General features: G+C 43.1%; 1 protein-coding gene across 2 annotated transcripts in view; it reads right to left on the minus strand.

Annotated features, from left to right (window-relative positions):
- The window catches only part of LOC129066050 (cyclin-dependent kinase-like 1), a 40,187-nt gene that overhangs the window by 10,354 nt on the left and 9,160 nt on the right, over window positions 1-20,673 (minus strand). For both annotated transcript variants that reach the window (XM_054567592.1, XM_054567590.1), the window contains exons 2-3: window positions 12,061-12,182; window positions 2,089-2,161 (exon numbers count right to left, since the gene is read on the minus strand). In XM_054567592.1, coding sequence (XP_054423567.1) covers window positions 2,089-2,161; window positions 12,061-12,182 — 195 coding nt within the window. The remainder of the gene's footprint in view (window positions 1-2,088; window positions 2,162-12,060; window positions 12,183-20,673) is intronic.

Consider the following 20,673-nt stretch of genomic DNA (forward strand, 5'->3'; position numbering starts at 1 on the left):
CAATTTTTGAGTATAAGTATGTCTCATGTAGTACTTGGCGTGTATTTAATCTGGCAACCCTAGGGGAAAGGGAAATGTCAAAAGGCTCTGGACAAGGCCTCCACCATGGCTGCTGGAGCTGCAAGCTGGTGCAGAAGCAGGATTCACCATTCAGTTGTTTAACAGAACAGAACACAGCCTGCCTGGTAAACAGGACAAGCCCTGGGCCTGCTGAGATAAGCTGGGGAAGAGAAGGGCGGGGACCCCGAGCTTGCCCAGCTTGCCGAGGGACCTCCCTTCCAGCTCTGACATTTGTTCTGACAAGATAAACAAGAGTAGGCAGCGCTCACCCTCTGGAGGGAGTCGCTAGATGTCAGCTCCGTCCCACACACATCAAGGGTACTTTGAGCTGCATCCACACCATAGTTTGGACTGAAATCACTTGTGCTTTCCAAACCACAGCAGATATTGCTTACCAGGGAGATGTTAGAAGAATGTTTAAGAATTGTCACATGATTTTCTTATAAAATAACTTCCTTGGCAAAGAACAAATCAACAACCTAATTAACAATTATATAAAAATGGTTGGCTTAAATTACTTTTCAGGGTCCCTAATCATCTCTCCTTCTTCCACTCCGGAGAAGAATGTCGGATCCTACAAGGAGAGACCCACCCTCTTTGGCTTGCAGCTGAACCCCTGGGGGTATTCTTGACTTTCTAGAATCTGGAAAAGGGACAAAGGTTCTTCTTGGGTCTGGCCTAGTACTCACTCCAAAGGCCCTTCAGGGTGAGAGATCAATGTCAGTGTTTCCCCAAAGGGTATTAATTCCTCTGGAAAAAAATTTGGGAAACAATTTCTGAATTATTTTATTTGAATCTATCTGGTTCTCAGCAACTAGTGGCCCTGAGATCTTCACTCTTTTCCCACTGGCTTCACATATTACTATAAATGGGCACACCCATAGATACCACGATGACAGATGGGCAGAAGGACTTGTAAGCAAGAATGTGCTCCTATTCTGTTCTGGGAATTCTTTACAAGTTGCTACGCCCTCCCCTCATCAGCACTTGCAGCCAAACAGCAGTCAGGGGCTCTTCAGGGAACAGAGGTATGCATTTGCCCTTGGTGTCTCTCATTTGCCCCACCAGGGTCTTTATGCAGCCTCTCTTGCTCCCCCATCCTAACACCTACTTTCAGGAGAGTGCTAATTCTCACTCGCTTGTAGTTAATAGTAGTATAAGGTATCCATGTTCTCTGCTTTTTGCATTTTGACAAGGATCGTAGCCTTCATTCAGCAAGGTGGAGACTCAGTAGGGAGAAGTGCTGACTACTATCATTTTTTCTCCGTCCTGGAAGGCAGCGTTGGGAAAAATCATTTAGAAAGAGCTCCAAGATGAGGATTCAGGCCCATCAGCTAAATTGACCCTGGCAGTCAGTACACTGACCTATTGCAGTCAGACAGCCTTGTGGCCAAAATGAAGCTCTAACATTGGGACTTGGCTCCTGTGTGCAGGGAGTGGGCAGTGTTCTATAGGAGGGGGCAACAGGCTTCCCAGCCTGTGTGAAATCACACCATCTGGGGCCACTGCCTCTGTCAGGCCTCACGGTGGCCAGGAGCGTCACAGGCCTCCACTGGGCTGGTTCATGCCAGACCTGGCACTCATAGCTCAGCAAAGCAGACGCTAGCACTGAGGCATCGTGCCTGGAACCCCACCTGCTGCAACTGAACAGACACAAGTGATGTGGGTTCCCCTTCCCAATTTCAGAGTCTTGGAAATGGAGCAGACCCACAGAGACTCCAAGTGAATGAGATGCTACCTGAAATCTGAGTAGCTTCTGATCAGTGTAACTACTTTCTGAAAATCATAAAAAGGCATCCTTTATGTAACCTGAGCAAGAAGGAATAGTTAGGTTGGCATTTTTAGCCTCTACTTACCCCAACTACTTACTTTGTAAGTAGAGGCATTTTTAGCCTCTACTTACAAAGGTTTAAGAAGATTTGGATAAGAAATGATATCCACAAAAGCACAATATAAACTTTGAACAAAGGCTCCACCTCAGCTTAAGGGCAGCCTTCTGATTTCTTCAAGGGAAATCATGAGACTTACATTGTGTTTATGGCAAAAATTTACAGCTTGCAGTGTCTGCCAAGTTATGCTCCTCACGAGATGTTCTGGAACCCTACAGAAAACAAAGAAGCGGCATGAATACAGGCTTAAATAGTGAAAAATCCTAGGTGGCACATACAGTCATCGAACTCATCGCAGCGTCAAAGTGTGAAGGACACGTGATCAGCACACTGCTGAACTCTAGGCACAGCAAACCAACAACAATGCTCTCATCTGCTTTGATGGGAGGTGGGGAGGACCATGAAGACCCATGGGGATTTCAGCACATGTTTATGACCAGCGATCTCAAATATCTGTGACACCACTGGGAACCTTCCTGGTAACTTGAGCTCCATTTCTATAAGAAGATTTTTGTGGGTGGAAAGGTAGTTAACATATAGCATAAAATATGCTGTTTGTTTTGTCTAGTTGCCCCAAACTCATGGCCTTGCAGCAGAACTCTTTTTCTGTGTGTGAGCACTTGGTTTCTTCAGGCTCCCTAGGCAGGATATTTTTTAAGGCAATGAAGATTTTACTGAAGATAGGGAAGAAGTTTACATTGTACACCACGTAACAAAAGTTAACGATAATTAAAAACCCACGTGGGCAGCCCGGTCCCGTCCCCACACTGCTCCTCCCTGCTAGCTCGCTGCACCCCTCTCCTCTTCCTGCCTCTGCCCTTTCACCGCATCTAAACTTGATGCCACTGTTGCCAGTACACCTCTGACTTTGAGCTTATATAACCAGGCACCCACGAGCCCCAGGAGGTCCTTTGTGCGAATTAGAAGAAAAGCACCTCCTAGGGGAGACTTTTTTTAAAAAAGTTAGGCAGGGGTGAAAGGGGCCACAGAAAGTGTACACTTATTTTCAGAGACTCCTACCCACCAGCTGGACCTAGTGTTTTGACGAATCAAATATTAAACAATGTTGTTGTGGTCCCCAGGCAGAACTAAGAAGTAAGGAAGGGAGGAAACTCCTGAGTAGTTGTGTCAAGGTGACCAAAAAAAGTCACTTCCAGTCTCTGAGAGGGGCTGCAAGGTCACTGTTGCCACAGACCAGATGTTTAGGAAATCCTTTCAAGCAGATAAGAGGCTGCTTCAACAGTGGGACAACATGAAAGAGGCCACTTCCAGGAAGACAAGCTGGAACATTTCCACATCAGAACTATGGCCCTTGGATTCAAGTAGCTCCCCTCTAAGTTCTCTTCCTTATTCTCGTGGCAGGTAGGCCCAGATGCTAGAAAAACTCACCTGTCTAGAAAAAGACAACTAAGAAGGGAATATTTTGGGGAAAATGTTTTCCCCTAGCCTCCACATTCTGTCCAGAAAAATGGAATATATCTTGATTATTTAATGAATTAACTATTAATATAAGGTTATCCATCCCAGGCAAATTAAGTTTTTAAGAACATTTCCCAAAAGAAATTATTTAAAAGGAACATTTAAATTACATTATAATAGCATATTATTAATGTTCCTTTAAGGCTGAGCACACTTATTACACAATTCCCATGTATGAAAACTCTATGCAAATGACCTAGTGTTGTCTTGGGCTCACCACTCATTTCACTTCTTTTTTTTTTTTTTTAAGATTTTCTTTTATTTATTTTTAGAGAGGGGGAAGGGAAGGAAAAAGAGAGGGAGAGAAACATCAATGTGTGGCTGCTTCTTGCATGCCCCCTACCCAGGACCTGGCTTGCAACCCAGGCATGTGCCCTGACTGGGAATTGAACCAGAAACTCTTTGGTTTGCAGGCCAGCACTCAATCTACTGAGCCACATCAGCCAGGGCATCCCTTCATTTCTTTATTGCTCCATTTCTTCTCTGAAATGCCAGGGCCTCGGATTCTACCTCTACGATTCTTTTTAGCTGCTTATGCTAGGAGTCAGGTTTTTCACTGCTGAAGATGGGAGTTATAAATATGGAAAGGGAGAAAGGTAGAATCTATTCTGTGGTGTTGGACTGGAATTGGATATGCACATATGTAGGAGGGTGCTGTGTTGTAAGGGGTTCTATCTTATATAAAATGTTCCAGAAAGCTCCTCTGCTTCACTACTTCAGACACAGTGGTTAAGTGATAATATTTGGCCAGATTTAGGCCACATTTTAAAAATAGAGCCTTCAGGATTTTCTGAGGGATTTGTGAGAAAAAGAGAGAAAACAAGGACTGACATGAGGGTTAGTTTAAGTACCTGGTTCATGTTGGACCTTATACTGAGAAGAATGCTGGGGCAGGGAGAGGGCGGGGGTGGGGTTTGGCTTGGGGGGAGGGGAAGGTGGATAAACTGAGATGCCCTGGGGACTTCTAAGGGACTCTAAGTAGGAAGTTATGAATTCAGAAGGAAGGTCCAGCTTGAAATATAAATGTGGAAATCACAAGACTATTGGTGGTACTTAGAGCCCTAGGACAGGATGGAGCCACTTGAGAAGTGAATACAGAAGAAAAGGAGATCAAAGTCCAGAGGCCCAGAAACTTGGAGGGACCAGCAAAAGACTGGGGTTGAGCATCGCATGAATTAAGACCTCACTCAGGAGAACAGCATCACTGAAGCCAACTGAAAAAAAGTGCCTCAAAGGACTTCTGGATTAGGATGGTGGACTGAACAAACCCGTCTCACTTCACTGCCTTCCCAAACCGGACTAGAAATACACCGAGAGAATAGAACTGTTCAGAGAGAATAGAGAAAGAGGTGATAACGCATTTTGGAATCTGGAAAGCAGTCTGATGAATGATAACTGACAACAGGTCCTAGAAAGCTGAAAGCCAAGCCCAGAGTGGGGAGAGGGGAGGACAAGCCCATTTACCCCAAAGATCCCTCAGAAGGCTCAGGACCCAGCAGTCAAGATCTGTGTGGAAATGGGGGGAAAGGAGTGTGGAAAAATCTGTTTGGGAAAGAAGTCCCTAGACCCTCTCCCCTGTTCTAGTCCAGTAGGGAATACTCTTCCCTTACTAAGTAGAAGGCTGGAGTTTTGTTTTCTGAGGAGGACAAAACAGAGCACATTTGGGTCAGTTGAGATTTTGGATTCTGTTCCAAAAGCAGGATACATACTGAGTATTGCATTCACACTAAGTATCGAATTCTGAGACTCCCCAACCCTCTTACAGCACTAGGTTCTGAGAAAGCCGGCAGCCTGACTTTACTCTTTAGGCAAAATATTGGAAGGCTTTTTCTAGTGGAAGTTCAGGACAAAAAATCCAACAATGGGGTTTCCCCAGCAAAAGGTCTGGCCAGATTACCCAAAAGTGAAGCTCTGAGCTTTCCATAGCTTCCTACTCTAAACCATAGGCATACAACCAGACATTATATTTGCCCAAGGAAGTATCACATAAGAAAGTTAAAGACCAAAGCAAACAGAAAGAAAGCAACTCAAAAGAAAAAAACAAAAACTAGGGAGAATGAAGAGAACATTAAAAAAAATCATTAATATCCTCAGAGAGGGTGGAACAGGAAAGCTGTTGCATCCGTGAAACAAGCACAGGACACTATAAGAAAACAAGAGGGCCAAAAACTCAGACATCCAAATAATAGAAGGCCCAGGAAAAGAGAAAATAGAGAAAACAAAGGACAGGAAATCAATAACAAAATAATTCAAAAAAAATTTTTTCTCAGACAGAAAGGGCCCACCAAGTGCCAGAATAATGGGTGAAAAGCAAGGCCCATGACTTTCATAATTCAGAGTGCTGCGAGTAAAGAGGGTGCTAGAAGCTTCTGGAAATAAAAAAGAAACAGAAATTCACAAAGAAGCAGAAAAGAGAATGACAACAGACATCTTAACAGCACTGAGCTAGAAGGTACTTAAAAATGCCTCCAAAATTCTGAAGAAATATTATTTTTCACCAAAAACAAACAAAATATTAAGTAAGCATGAAGAGAACATACTTTTTAAACATGCAAAGGCAAAGTCTCAGTCTCTCGCTCTCCTTTAACCTCTCACACACCCTTTCTCGGGAAGCCCCCCAGAGGATGCCCTCCCCCAAAAAAGGAGTAAACTACCAAAGAAGGCTCCGTGGAACGGAGAGCACTGGAGACCTGACCCAGAGGGGGGCAACAGCAACTTGGAGGGGGAGGTGAAGGGAAATCACGGACAACAGCTGCACTCCAGGCGCAGACAGCAACCCGTCCGGCTCAGAAGAGCGTGACTCAAGAGCCAGGCATGTTGAGGGTTGTCATCATCATGCCCTCTGCCTTATACCATCTTAAATAAATATGAAAATATTTGACAAACAAACTTAAAAGCTTTGGAAGAGCCTGGGTGTCTGGCCAGACCCTTCAGGCTAAAGCAGACATTCTTAAAGCTCTAGCTTATGCTGGCAAGGCTAAGGAATTCACTGCACTTTATAGTGTGTGTTTCCCAACTGGTGGTTGATGGTCTCGTGGCCAAGCTCCGGGGCAGAGCGGGAAGGGCTGGAACAGTGATGGAGGGAAGGGGCCCCAATTCTCTCGCATTCTTGACTGCCTTTAAGAGTCCCTGTTTGGATTCTAACTCAAAGACAAGCTGTCCCTTTAGGGGAATTATGCATAAGCTCAACCTTAACCTGGGAGGGAAGTGGCATTTGAGCTTTATTCCTGGGCCTGGTTCTCCTCCACCATGAGGTTAGGCCATTGAACTTCAAACAAACCTTATCCCCATTTCCTCTCCCAGTAAACAGTGCTCCAGAGGAGCTGGACAGGATCCAGCCTGGGCCTCGTGGACTCCCAGCCAGCTGGGCAGGTCTCGCGGGATTTGCACTCCTGAAGCTGTCAGCTCCCCAGACCTAGAAGTGCAAGTCTAGGCAGGAAGTGAGAACACTGAGCAAGGACACTCGCTTTATTTTCTGCCCCAAACCTAGGTGGGAGGGGCTCAGCAAGGCACGTCTTCATTCCCTGAGTAGCTGGGTGGTCTTTCCTGGGGTCTTCAGGTCAGTGGCCTCACTGAGAGCTCCGACCGTTCCTCCGAAGCCCACTGGGTTGTCTCTCAGCTCAGCAGAGGGGCTCCTTCTGGGGCGAGTGCAATGGAATCCTTCTTCCACTAGTAGGAAGAGGTGGGGGAGGAATGTGCTCCGGAGTCCTCCACCAGCGTGACCCCATGGCCTTCTTCCTGCCTGCTTTGGGAATCTAGTTTCACCCCCAGGAACATAAGGGGATCCCAACTGCGTGACTCCACGGAGAGATGAGGCTCAGGGGTTGGGATATTATTAGAAATGCCTGTCATCTAGAATTCTGTGTGACTGTGCCATTTTTTTAAAGGATTGGAGAGGGATGTGCTTGGCCAAAATAAGTAAGTAAACCCAGAAAGAGAAAGACAGGAAATCCAGGAGGTAGTGAGTCCAACCATAGAGAAACGCAGTAGGATTCCAAGGATGACAGCAAAAGAAAGTCCCAGGAAGACAGCTGGATAACAGGCTCCGGGCACAGCAAGCCAGCGAGAGGGAGAATGGGCTTCTAAAGGCAGGAAGGTACCCCAGAAAAGGAATGAATGGATTATCTGATGTGATTATCCTGTGGAAAAGTATATTGAGATGCTATTAGAGTGAGAACAGTTAGTAATAGGGTTAAAGAATATAATTTTTAAATATCTTATTTATTTATTCAGAGAGAGGAGAAGGTAGGAAGAAAGAGAGGAAGTGAAAAAGGGATGCTTCTAGAGAAACGTCGATTGGCTGCCTCTCGCACATACCACAGCTGAGGACCAGGTCCGCAACCCAGGCACGTGCCCTGACTGGGAATCAAACAAGTGACCTTTTATTTCACAGAACAATATCCATCCAACTGAGCCATGCCGGCCAGGTCAGATTAAAGAATATTAAGTAAATTTAAAAAGCAAGGCAAATATTAATTTGTGGAAAAAGTACAAAAGGAAACCCTAGTATGGTAAAATATTCAGCTCTAAGTAATATTTACATAGTTATAACAGTTGGAACAGTGAATATGGAATTAAAAAAACTTTAATGTAATGATTTTGGGGGCATAGAAAGGGTAAACAGAGGGAATAATGGTGTAAGAAAGCAAAATTCTTATCTATCATAATAGGAAGTCTATAGATAACATCTAAATTGATAAAATCAAGAAATAGCGGTACATCATTCCTTTTATATTATATTATATTGCTGGATTTGATTTGTTAATAATAATTTTGCTATAGATTTTTACAACTATGTTCATGAGCAATATTTGTCTTTCATTTTCTTTTCTTGAAATGTCCTCATCTGGTTTTGGTACTAGGGTATAGTGCCCTCATAAAACGATTTGGGAAATGTTTCTTCCTCCTGTATTTTCTGAAGGAGTGTGTGTAGGGTTGCCATTATTTCTGCTTTATATGTTTGATGGAATTCATTCTTCAAACATTTTAATAATAAAAACCAATAGCACAACTATAAATCTACCACATGGCTGGTAAGGTAAATTGGTTTAGTTTGGCAAACCATACGACCCAATAATCCCTTTTTGAGAGCTTCTAAGGCAAAAGTGCAAAAGAAGAAACATCTATTGCAGGGAAAGTTTGATAGCAGAAACACTTATCAGACCAAACACTGAAAATAGCCTAAATATCAACAATGGAGGAATAGTTAGATAGTAATGTAACTACATGTACAATCTTATAGTTATTAATAGCAGATCTAAAGATTATATTATGACATAAATAGAAATGTATATGAAAGACTATTAAGTGAACAGCAGAATTGAGCGGGGAAAGGTCATCTCACCACAGCAACTCAAAGAATGTGGTGTTTTGTTTGGAAAAGCAGCCAGCAGGTTGACCGCTTTGACAATGGTCTCAGGCTTGCAGACACAGACTATTTTGTGAGCGCACTAAGGCAGTATCCATTTCAAAGGGGTAGGTGAACATTAAATAAATTTAACAGCATGATATGTAAAACCCGAATGCCAATTTATTCATCCTGTTGAAATCCTGAGTACCAGCTTATGCTCTCTTTGTAGACAATTCCATAAAGAAAGTCAAGTTATAATCAGATGGTGTTTGGTGAGTAAAATATTGGGATAAGGGACAGTAGCTATGTGACTGGTTACTGTCAATAGTCTGTGACAGCTTAGGCATACCTATCTCCAAATAATGAGGGTCTTGTCATTAGATAAAACATGCAATCACTAGTCAACTCAAACAATATCTTTAAGATTGCTCATAGGAACCCTGGACAGGTAGCTCAGTTGGTTAGAGCATTGACCTGATACACCAAGGTTATGGGTTTGATCCCAGGTCAGGACACATGAAAAGAACCACTGAATGCATCAATGATAGAATAACAAATCGATGTTTCTCTCTCTCACTCTCTTTCTTTCTTTCTCGCTCTCTCAATAAATAAAAAATTTTTGTAAAGATAGGTATCACAAAGGTCATATTTGAGCTATATCTGAAGGACAAGCAGGATTTTGCTAGGGAGAGTAGCAAAGGTAGGACAACCCAAGATGTGAGAAAACAGCACATCCTAAATCCTAGAATGCAAATTATTCCCGCAGCATGGGAAACTGGTGGGAATGGGGTGATCCTGCAGAGTGCCTATGGTGATCACGGGGTGTTCTGGCAGTAAGTGCGCAAACCTAAGGAGGACTCAGCCTGGCACCACGCAGGGAAAACACCAGCATTCGCACATTATCCTTTGTGGACAGCATCTAACAGATCAAATATGAAACTAAAGAAGAACCATTCTGGGACATTAGATCATCAGCTCATAGCATTATAGAGCTTGAAGTTCCCCTTCACTTCACCTGGTACTAAACTCTCATTTTCCCAGGTGGGGACACCTGGAGACAACCTGACAAAGGTCACACAGATTATGGTGACCTACTTTTACTAGAATGTACTTACAAATAACCCACGTCCATAGGAAAACATGTTCGTCTTTTCTGGAGCATATAAAATATATTTTAGCCAGTAGAGATGAAAAAAAAATCAGCTTTTAAAACTATGCTCTGGCTTGGGGGCTCAATTGGTCCTATACACAAAAAGGCTGCAGGTTCAGTTCTCAGTCAGGGCACATGTAGATTAGGGGTTCAATCCCAGGTTGGGGCACATACAGGAGGCAACAGATTGATGTTTCTCTCTCTGTCTGCCTCCCTCTCTCTCTCAAATCAATAAACACATCCTCGGATTAGGATTAAAAAACGAACAAACTCTAATCACTCCTTGTCCTATCTTTTTTTCTTCTCAAACTATATGCCAAAAAAGAACTGACTCCTTATTGCTTTCAAACCCCTACTAACCAGTGTTTTCAAGTGACTCAATCTAATATGATTAATCAAACTTCCTGCAACACCTTGTACATAGCCACAGGTAACTTATACTCATAAATTTCATTGAAGTGTCACTTCCAAGCTGTCAAAAGAGCAAATATCAACATACTAAAGGTTTTCTCCCTTGAATGCATAATTTCTCCACATCAATGACTTCCTGAAGGGAGGTGTCTGTTTTCTTGGCTCCCTCTGGTTGTGTAAATTAACATGAAAAACCTATGCCATGGTCAAACTACAAGTCACTTTAATCCCATTTGCCTGGAGGTTCAGGCAGATAATATATAACCACAATTACATGACAGAGCAAGCTCTTGGCCAAGGCTTGACAGCATTGTTAAAAGAGCCTCAGCCTCCAGCCACTGAGTATGAATGTGATCAAGATGGGGCATCATTCCATCACTCTGATTTACAATGCACTACGCATATTGTCCCTAGCCAAGGTTGGGCTCCCAGAAACAGAGCAAAAGGAAAGGATGGAATATTCTTTACTGCTTAAATTCTCTTAAATCTCACTGTTCAACACAAAGGCCACCTCCTCCAAGAAGTCTTCCTTGACTGACCTGTTTTGAATCATATTTCCCAGGGCCTGTTAATTATTCTACCCTCTCCTTCTGGTCACAATGATTGGCCTCAAGGATAGTTGCATCACCTGAGCTGAACCAATCAGAGTCTTCCACGGTACTTTATATGCAGATGCTACCTTCTTCTAGAACTTCCTTTCTTCTAGAATGGCTACACAGGTTGATAAAAGTCTGTGGTCATGCTTTCTATCATATTTTTTCCCTTCCTTACTCTTTGCATCCCACCTCTCTCTCTCTCTCTCTCTCTCTCTCTCTCTCGTGCACGAGCGCGCGCGCACACACACACACACAGACATACACACCCTCCAAAATTCACCTTATAAGGGACACTTGCCTGCCAGGTAGAATGAAGTCAACATAAAGAATAGTTGAGAGAGAGAGAACAGCCACCGCCTATCACACTCTACCTTAAGACATTCGGCGGAGGAGTGGGCAGGAGCCAAACTCCAGCCTGCATTCTGCTTGCCTTGGCAAGGGGCTACCCTCAGCCAGAGGAAGGAATCCCCCATTTTCTTCCAAACAAAGACTCTGCCTGCTTACTAAGCCTTTTTCTAATGCACATAGAAGAGTTGCCTATGCTAGAGAGATGTGATGAGATTGGTGAAGCCTTTAAATTCACCCCCCCAACCTCCCCACCCCAATCCTTCCTAGCTACAGCCACCAACACATTCCTTTTTCACCCATCCTTGCTTCAGCTGGGTTTTTGTCACTTGTAACCAAAGAAGTCCAGGCCAAGACAGCAGAACAGACACCCGGATTGCTTTGGATGAAGCCACCTGTTCGTTTCAGCTGTAAACTTCCTATTAGCCATTGTCTTTGGAATCTTCTTTTCAATCTCCAAGTCCTTACACTTCCCTAATCAGAATAACAAATACCCCTCCTTTTCTTTCTTAGAGACTCAGGGAGCTTCAATACAAAGATAATACACCGAAGAAATCAAGTTCAACCTAATAATGCTGCCATTGCTTTCTTCGCGAACATGGTTCGTTACGGTCCCTTTCCCAGCGTTTTTGGTCTCCCCCTCTGTCAACCCCAGCAGCAGAGTGTGCTGTCCAAACACTGGCTGCTCCTGTCTGATCTGAAAAAGGGTCATTGCTCATTTTCCCGCACAAAGGCTGGTGTATTTTGTGGTGTTTTGCTTGTCAGGGATGGATCACTCACCCTCTTTGGTATTTGTCCAATTCATGGAGAACCGTGTGGTCACAGTACTCAAACACCAGGTGAAGCCTCCGCTTCCTCCGGAAGACTTCAATCAGGTTGACAAGGTTGGGGTGCTTGAGTTGCTGAAAACATAAAAAGCAAGGTGCTAAATGTGACTTGTGAAAGACAGCTTTCTCTAGTTTTGATCCAATAAAAGGAAAGTGGTTTGTCCTTTAAGAACTGCGCTGTCTTGGTTGAAGTAGGCTGTAAACAGTATTACCTTACTTGTCTTTGTGAGCTGTTTGTTAACAACTTGTAAGTGAAAAGCAATTATAACCCAGATGGTGAAGGCAGAGAGAGATATGAGAAGGCTGGAAAAGAAAGGAGAATGAAGAGCAGGGAAAGATTTTTAGTTAATACAAACTCATCCTTTAAGGCTCAGATGAAATGTCCCCTCCTAGGGAGGTCTCCCCTGATCTCCCCAGACTGGTTCAATGCCCCCGTAAGGCTGATAGCTCCGCTGCAGTGTGTGTCCTTCAGCATCTTTTGTATTTACTATGTAATTACAAAGTAAGGATTACTCAGTTGATTGTTCAGCGTCCTCTGCTGTCGACAGGTATAATAGATACAATCAATAGAATGTAAGAACCGTGATATCCGGGCTTGCATTCTCGTTTACTTAAAATGATGTTGTTGAATCCCTAGCATGGCGCCTCACACGTAATAGGCACTCAGTAATTATTTGTGAATAAAAAAAGTACATCACATTTCCTAGGTTGATGAAACATCTTAACACAGGAAAATGAGGAAGATTCTTCAATCTGATACACCTGAAGGTGTGTATCTAGAACACAGACCAGGGCAGAGGAAGGAAGATGGCAAGAAAGGCCCTGTTCAGAGATATTTTGTTATTAGAGTTATGGTGATGGACTGGAGGGGAAGGCGGAGGGGAGGGAGGCATCAGGAATGACCAAAGGCGCCCCGCCCAGGCGCGGGGAAACTCTGAGGGACTGCAGGGACACAATTGCTAAGACTTTAATCAGGGGTGCTTTTGAATGACGTGCAGTTGGCTTATGCAATAGCAGTGGCACATGAGTAATATGGGGCAATGGTAATTAAGGGGATTATTGAATGAGCTGGCTTTTGTTAACACATTTAGGTCATTGAGAAAAGAAAAGAGAAAATGATAGATAGGTTTCAGTTAGCTGCCCATCAACTGTGGGAGTCAGAAGGCCACTGTGGCATTATTTAAAGAGACATTTCCTGTAGACACAGGATAGACTGTGCTAAAATCAGACTCAGAACTTAATTTTTAAGAGTAGTAGAGATACCTCTGGCCGGTGTGGCTCAGTTGTTTGGAGTGTCATCCTGCAAGTCAAAGGGCTGCAGGTTCAATTCCCATTCAGGGCACATGCCTGGTCAGGACGCATACGGAAGGCAACTGATCAATGTTTACCACATTAATGTCTCTCTCCCTCTCTCTCCCTTCCTTCTTCTCTTTCTAAAATCAATGAGCATATCCTTGAGTGAGGATTAAAAAAAAAAAAAAGGAGCAGAGATACAAAAGAGACAGTGTAGAGCTTCAACAGGTCCCTTCTGTCAAAGTCAGGGCTCTGATGAGAAATGCGAGGGACCCAGAGGCCTGGGATAGGGACATTTAGAGGGATGAGGCTGAGAATCTTAACCCTTAAATTTCTCTGAACCCTCTGGGCTGGGAGAAGTAGCCTCTGCCCCTTTGCCAAAGGTGAAATGCTTCCTCTCACACGGAGACCTGAAAATCACTCAATGGGGCAGAGGCCTCCTGACTCGATCCAGCCTCCTCCCAGCCCACAGCCCTGACCTAGCACGAGGCTGTAACTGCCTGAGCATGGCATACAGCTCTTGCTCCAGGAGGAGAGAAGTATCCTCAAAGAATTATAAGACCTGGCTCATACATACCAGCAGGGACTTTGGGGGTGTTGGGCCATGGCAGGGGAGAAATATAAGGCTGGACAGGGTGAAATTCATTGGCATGGCAGCACTGTCCTGTGACTTGGGACTTAATTCCGACAAGGACACCTGTTAAGTCCCTAACAGAGACTGAGCCCCCCTTACCTTGGGACATCATGTGATTCTGTGACCCAGAGCTGCTCCTGTGGATTGGGTCATAAAGACAGACTGTCATTAGGCTGCCAGGGTGCACCAGCAATCCACCAAACTACGAAAACTATACATTTGTGGTCAGGCTCAAGAAGGTCTGGGGGCGACAAGCAAGTTACAAAAAGAGGTGGCCTGTTCTCCCATGTCATCTACTCTGTTGCACTGTCATCCCTCCTCCATACATCCCTGTATGGTTCCATGAGAGTTTCCTATAATGGGGGAGAAAAACCCCAAGTCCAGCTCACAGACGGATCAGCTCATTATGTTGGCACTAGTTGCAGTTGGTCTGCAACCATACCATAGCCCACTTGGCAGAGGCCTTGAAGGACAACGATGAAAGGGAAAGCTCCCACTGAGCAGAGCTCCAAGCAGTGCTCTTGATGGTCCACTTCGTGTGAAGAAGAAAGGACCTGGGATAAGCATGGACCTATGGGTAGTGGCAAAATAGTTTGTCTTGTTGATTTAAGTCTGGAAGGAGCAAGGTTGAAAGAACATTCGGAGAAGAAACATAACACATCCTTGTGGGAGTGGGCACAGAGCTTGAGGACTTAATTCCGACCAATGCCCACCTCCTACGAATGCCCACCAGAGAACAGCTACTGCAGAGGAAGCACTGAGCAACCAGACAGAGGATGTCTTTTCTGGTGGGTGTCAGCCTGCTCTGTCCTTGGCCACCCTGGTGCTCGTGTAATTGATCCATGAACAGGATGGCCATGGTTGCAGGGATAGGGGGAGGCATGGCCCAGCAACACCAGTTCCCTCCCTCCAAGGCTGATCTGGCTACTGCTGTTGCTGAGTACCTAACCTGCCAGTAGCAAAATATGATACTTAGGTACTGACAGGCCGTGTGCTTTAAGGAGACCAGCTGCTACACGGAGGGGGTTGCGATTTGTCCTTACTGGGACTGATACTTACTTGAGATATGGGGTTTGCCTTTCCTGCCAGCCCCACAATCAAGGGCTTTCCTGCCAGCCCCATTCTCAAGGGAGAATGTCTGCTTTAGCAGTATGGGAGTCCACACGACATCAGACCAAGAGGCCCATTTTACAGCAAAGGAGGCGTGACGATTAGCACATGGCTATGGAATCCATCGGTTCTACGATAAACCTCATCATCACCTACAGCCAGCCAGCCTGGTGGAATGATGGAATCTGTACGCAAGCCCTTTGAGGACACATGCATTGAACTAGCAGCCACAATGCGGTGTTGAGTCTTTATTTCAGTAGCTAATCTGTGGGGCTGGGAACCAGGAGCGGAAGTAGGACTGGACTCTCTCAACATCCCTCCCAACGGTCCACTTACAGGAATCATGCTTCCTATCCCCAATATTCTCTCAAATTTCCAGGGCTCCATTTGTACATTATTAGCCATTGGAAAAACCCAAATGTTCGTTAGTAGGTGAGTAGTTAAATAAACTACAGGACGTTATAGTCCATTCAAATGATAAAGTAGTATGCGGCTGTTAAAAAGAAGGCATCCTTGACTGATGTGGGTCAGTGGGCTGGGCATTGTCCCACAAAGCAACAGGTCACCTGGTTTGACTCCCGGTCAGGGAACATGCCTGGTTGTGGGTTCAGTTTCCAGTCAGGGCGTGTGCAAGAGGCAACCAATAGATGTTTCTCTCCCTCCTTCTTTCCCTCCCTTCCCCAGTTTCTAAAAATAAAGAAACAAAATCTTAAAAAAAAAAAAGAAAGAAAAAGAAAAGCAGGCATATCTATATGTGCTGACTTGGAAAGAAGTTCAAGGTATGATGTTAAATGTAAAAAAGGAAATTACAGAATAGTATATTCAATATGGTAGCATTTGTATCTGTTTTTAAGAAGGAAATTTATGTCCTTGTACAACACAGAAGTCTTCTGGAATGATGTACGAGAGACAGCGGGGGGATGGGAAAGGAGAGTGAAGGCCAATGTAGGTTTCCTTTTTCACTTTACATTTCTCTGCACATTCAGTCTTCTTCTTACATAAGCATGTAGTACTTTCTCATACAAATATCTTTTAAGTGATTGCATAGGTCTCTTCACTGTATTGTCTAACCAAGATAGATATTTTAAAGTCAGTTTCAGAGAGTTAATACATCAGCTGTGGGGAAGGAAAAGCTATTTTCATTATTTAAAAGCTATTTAATTATTACCACCATCTCCAGCCTAGAGGGAAATATTCCACACTCATTATGGAGTTGCTGAGGAATCATCCTTTAACACTCTCTTTTGGGAAAGGAAAGGTGCTTAATCCCACATTTCCTCCAAATGCCAAGAACCCTCATGGTAAACACCCTGGCTAATGTTTTGTTCCAGGGAGGACGAGAGAAGGAAAGGGAGGGACATATGGAGTGGAGGAGTAACGAAAAAGCTGGAACCAGGGGTGGAAGGTGGAGGAGGGCCTGGTGCTTATTTATTTTGGGTTTACTGTAGATGGGATAGGATGTTCCCGGGGGTCCTCTGGCCAGAGCCGTGGGCTGTGATCTCTTCTGGATCCCCTCCTGGACCCAGCACTGGCTAAGAATGTGCACAGTGGATGCTCAGTCCACTTTACTGTGATTTATCAAGTGTATGAAAAGCACCGGGAAAGAAGCAATAGTACAAATGTGATCAAAATGAAAATTAACAATGACACAGCCAAAAATGAACGCAGCAATGTACTGATCATTATAAAACACATAGCTTGGTTTTTTACGTATGATTGATACCATCCATTGATTTAGAAACCCACCTTTCGTTAGTCTAACAAAAAAAGGAATGGAGTTCAAAGATTTTCAACCAGGCAATTGCATCCAACAGTATTTTTACAGTGCTTCTAAAGTTAATAAGTAATAAAGAAGGTTAATAATTAGCAAGAAAATATGCCCGTTGAAAGCAAATTTGTGGCCTAAAACATCAATCCTGCCAAATAAAAAGGTAAATGAAAACATTAAAAAAATTTAAAGTGAAAGACATGAGCCTGGTCCATTTAAAAAAAATTCCATTTCATATAAAAAGTACTACCTTCTGCCCTGGCTGGTAGCTCAGTTGGTTAAAGTGTCACCCTAGTATGCCAAGGTTGTGGGTTTGATCCCCAGTCAGGGCACATGCAAGAAGCAACCAGTGAGTGCATAAATAAGTAGAACAACAAATTGATCTCTCTCTCAAATCAATTTTTTAAAAAGTACTACCTTCTAGTGTGGTTTATAATAACTATGCAAAGTGGGACAAAAGCAGGTTTACAGTTGTGAGTATGCAAAACAGTTTATTCTTGTATTATTGGTTATTAATTATTATATTATTTTCCTTACAAACTGTAAACTTAACTTTTGCCCAACCCTGTATGTAACACAGGTTGTCTACCTATCAATTTCATTTGTCAGAAATAAAAATAATTTAAATGGAAAAAAAAAGTTATAGCAAAATTTATTTTTATCAGTGTGTATCATAAAATCCCTTATTCTGCCTCCTCCTGCTTTATGGTATTTTATTTTCTAGATCCTATGGTGTGTGGCAGGATGTGCAGAGGAGAATTTAGGGTGGACGTGGTGTGTGCTTAATCTCACACATGGCAAGCTGGGTGTCTTTAAGAGGGTAATGAACCAGCTTGTTGATTTCTGCTTCTTTTGTTCTTGAAATATTTGTGTGGCAGCTTTATTACTTAGGAGTTCACTACACAGCAGGAATACAATCTTTCTAGATAAATACATTATGAGCTAAGGCAAAAAAAAACTTCTAATAAACAAACAAAACAGTCTGTTACTATTTGCAGTTAGTATGTTATCTTAAAAAAATAAAATTAAACAGGTCTCCACTTGTTGAACAAACAAGGAGGGATGGTGATAAGGAGACTGTTTGGTTTCTGTCACTGTGGGCAAGGGAATGGTCTGCTTGCCTTTCAAGCTGTTGACAACCAGTTTCCACAAACTGCCAGCACCTATCTATGTGCTGGTAACAGCCAGCCAGGGGCCAGAGCTGCCATTCTCTAATGACAATATCTGCATGTCATGAAAGCTGTATAATCTCAAGGCCCCCAGTGAAGCTTGCAGGAAACCACTGTCAGCAGATGTGTTTTGTTTAGCTTGAATGGTGTTTAAAAATTTTTTTTTAAATTACTTGTCGATGTTTTAAAGTCAGATTTCATTGTCACTAAAAGGAACCGGGCTCCTTGAAGGAATGGCTGATTGCATAGCTGGGGCAGGATGCACATAAGACATTTTTTTGTGCACATCGTAAAGAGGTGCTTAAGGAATCATGGGCATCTGCCAAAGGACCTGGAGCCAGGGAGCCCCACGTGAACAAATGTGTACAATCTGGGAATCAAAAAGAATAACGACAGTGATGGTTTCTAACATGTTGAAAAAAATTCACGAATTCAGAATGATGCTAGGAAATATATGTATGAGGTGTGGGGAGGGGGGAAGAGGAGCAAAGGAAAACTCTTTTTTTACCCCAAAATTGTAACTAATGGATACAGTAGAAAGAATTGTTAAAAGTCACCATTTTACCTCTTCTTGTAATTGATTGAGGCAAGCATCATTGGGTAAAATTTACTGGGGAACAAGGTAGCCACATAGTTTCAGATTATAACCCCACAGGTTACTTACTAATTACCGAGGGGAAAATGCTTCTTTATAATTGAGAAATAGAGCAGACCCATCTCAACCATGAGATGAAGACTGCGAGCAGTAATTATGGGACAAACTGACATCATGTAGCTCCTGAGAACTAGTGGGACGGGCACGCCCTCACCCAGGCGGTGAGCCTGCTGAAACCATTTATCCTGTCTCAAGTCACGTGGAAACAGCCATGCAACCTATGTTGAGAGGCACATTCTGCAAAACTATTGGCCTAGATGCCATACCATGAAAGACCAAAATAAGAACTAAACAGGTAGGGAACTCTTTTAGATTAAAAGTATGCTAAAGAGATATGACAACTAAATGCAATGTATGATCATTGATTTGATCCTGGATTTTGAAATATATATTGTATATCAAATTATATATTTATAGTTATGCACTGTATGTTAGATTATAATGCATCAATGATAAATTTCTTGAGTGTAGAAGTCATATTGCAGTTACATAGAAGAATGTCTTTGTTCTAGGAGATTCGTACTGCATACTTAGGAAAATAATTCAGCCAAAAGAAGTGTAAATAAGTGTGTGTGTGTGTGTGTGTGTGTGTGTGTGAGAGAGAGAGAGAGAGTGACAGAAACAGAACAAAAATAAAGACTTCTAACATATGATTAATGAGTCTAGATAAGCATATAGGTATTCGTTGTATTATTCTTTCCACTTCTATATATTTTGAAAATGCTTTCAAAACAAAAACTAATAGGGAAAAACCCAGGAGATTTTACATAAAATTCAGTCTTTCAAGAAAGACTGAAAACCTAGCCCCTGGCTTGCAGTCTGTGGAGCCAGGGAGCAGCCACCCACTTTACGAGAGGCATGAGGTCCCCAGTTTGCCCCAGTCTCCAGCTCTGTCTCGTCTCGCATTCAGCCTGCTTCACTCATTTATGTGATCAGTGTGGTTCGTAATCTCTTAAGCCATAACAGAGAATGCTGAACATAGCTAAAATCATTTACAGAAATGTTACTAATGCATTTCAACCAGCCACCCAAACAATTTGAAGAGACGGGACATAGAAATTAGCATCAAATGACAACAGCGGGACTGAAGTCTTAAAGAAGTCACAGAATTTTCCATTGAGAGTTTTATTGAGTTGAGAAATATTATTCAACTAATATTGGGGAAGCAGAAGCCTTTAAAAATTATGAAAGCTCTAATTAGATTCTAATGCTAGGGAGCATTTACATGGTACTCTGTTAGCGTTTAGTGGAATAGGGTCTTGGTATAAGAGCACATGGAATTAAGCACTTAATAAGTGCCTTGGATAACCAGGGACCTTGACAGTCATACTTCCCATTGCACATTACCATCACCAGGGTAGTAATTTGTCCAGCAGCATTTCTGGGCTGACATCTTAGAGCAGGGAACCTCTTAGGGGAGCCGGCAAACCGCTTCACCTTCAGCCCCTCCCTTTGGAATTAGCACCCGTGTTTATATCCCACCTTTGTGCCTTCCCACCTGCGGGTTTCTCTCTCCTGTGCTACTGCTCTTTTTTTATTGAACTTGTTGGGATGCCATTGCTTAATAAAGTTCTATGTTATAGGTGTACAGTTCTGTAATACATCATCTGTATATTGAATTGTGTGTTCACCACCCTAAGTTATTTATCCCCCTTTACCCTCTCCTATCCCGCCCTTCCCTCTGATAATCACCATACTGTTGTCTGTGTCTATGAGCTCTGTTCTGTTTTTTTCTTAATCCCTTCACATTTTTTACCCAGCCCCCAGCACCTCTCCCCTCTGACAGCTGTCATTTTGTTCGCTGTATCTAAGTCTGTTTCTATTTTGTTTATTAGTTGATTTTGTTCATTAGATTCCACATATAAGTGAAATCATATGGTTCTTGTTTTTCTATGACTGGCTTATTACACTTAGCGTAATACTCTCAGCATCCATCC

This window comes from Pteronotus mesoamericanus, unplaced genomic scaffold (assembly GCF_021234165.1).
Source record: "Pteronotus mesoamericanus isolate MK-2021 breed Mesoamerican mustached bat unplaced genomic scaffold, CSHL_Meso_final contig_182, whole genome shotgun sequence".
Lineage (NCBI taxonomy): Eukaryota > Metazoa > Chordata > Mammalia > Chiroptera > Mormoopidae > Pteronotus > Pteronotus mesoamericanus.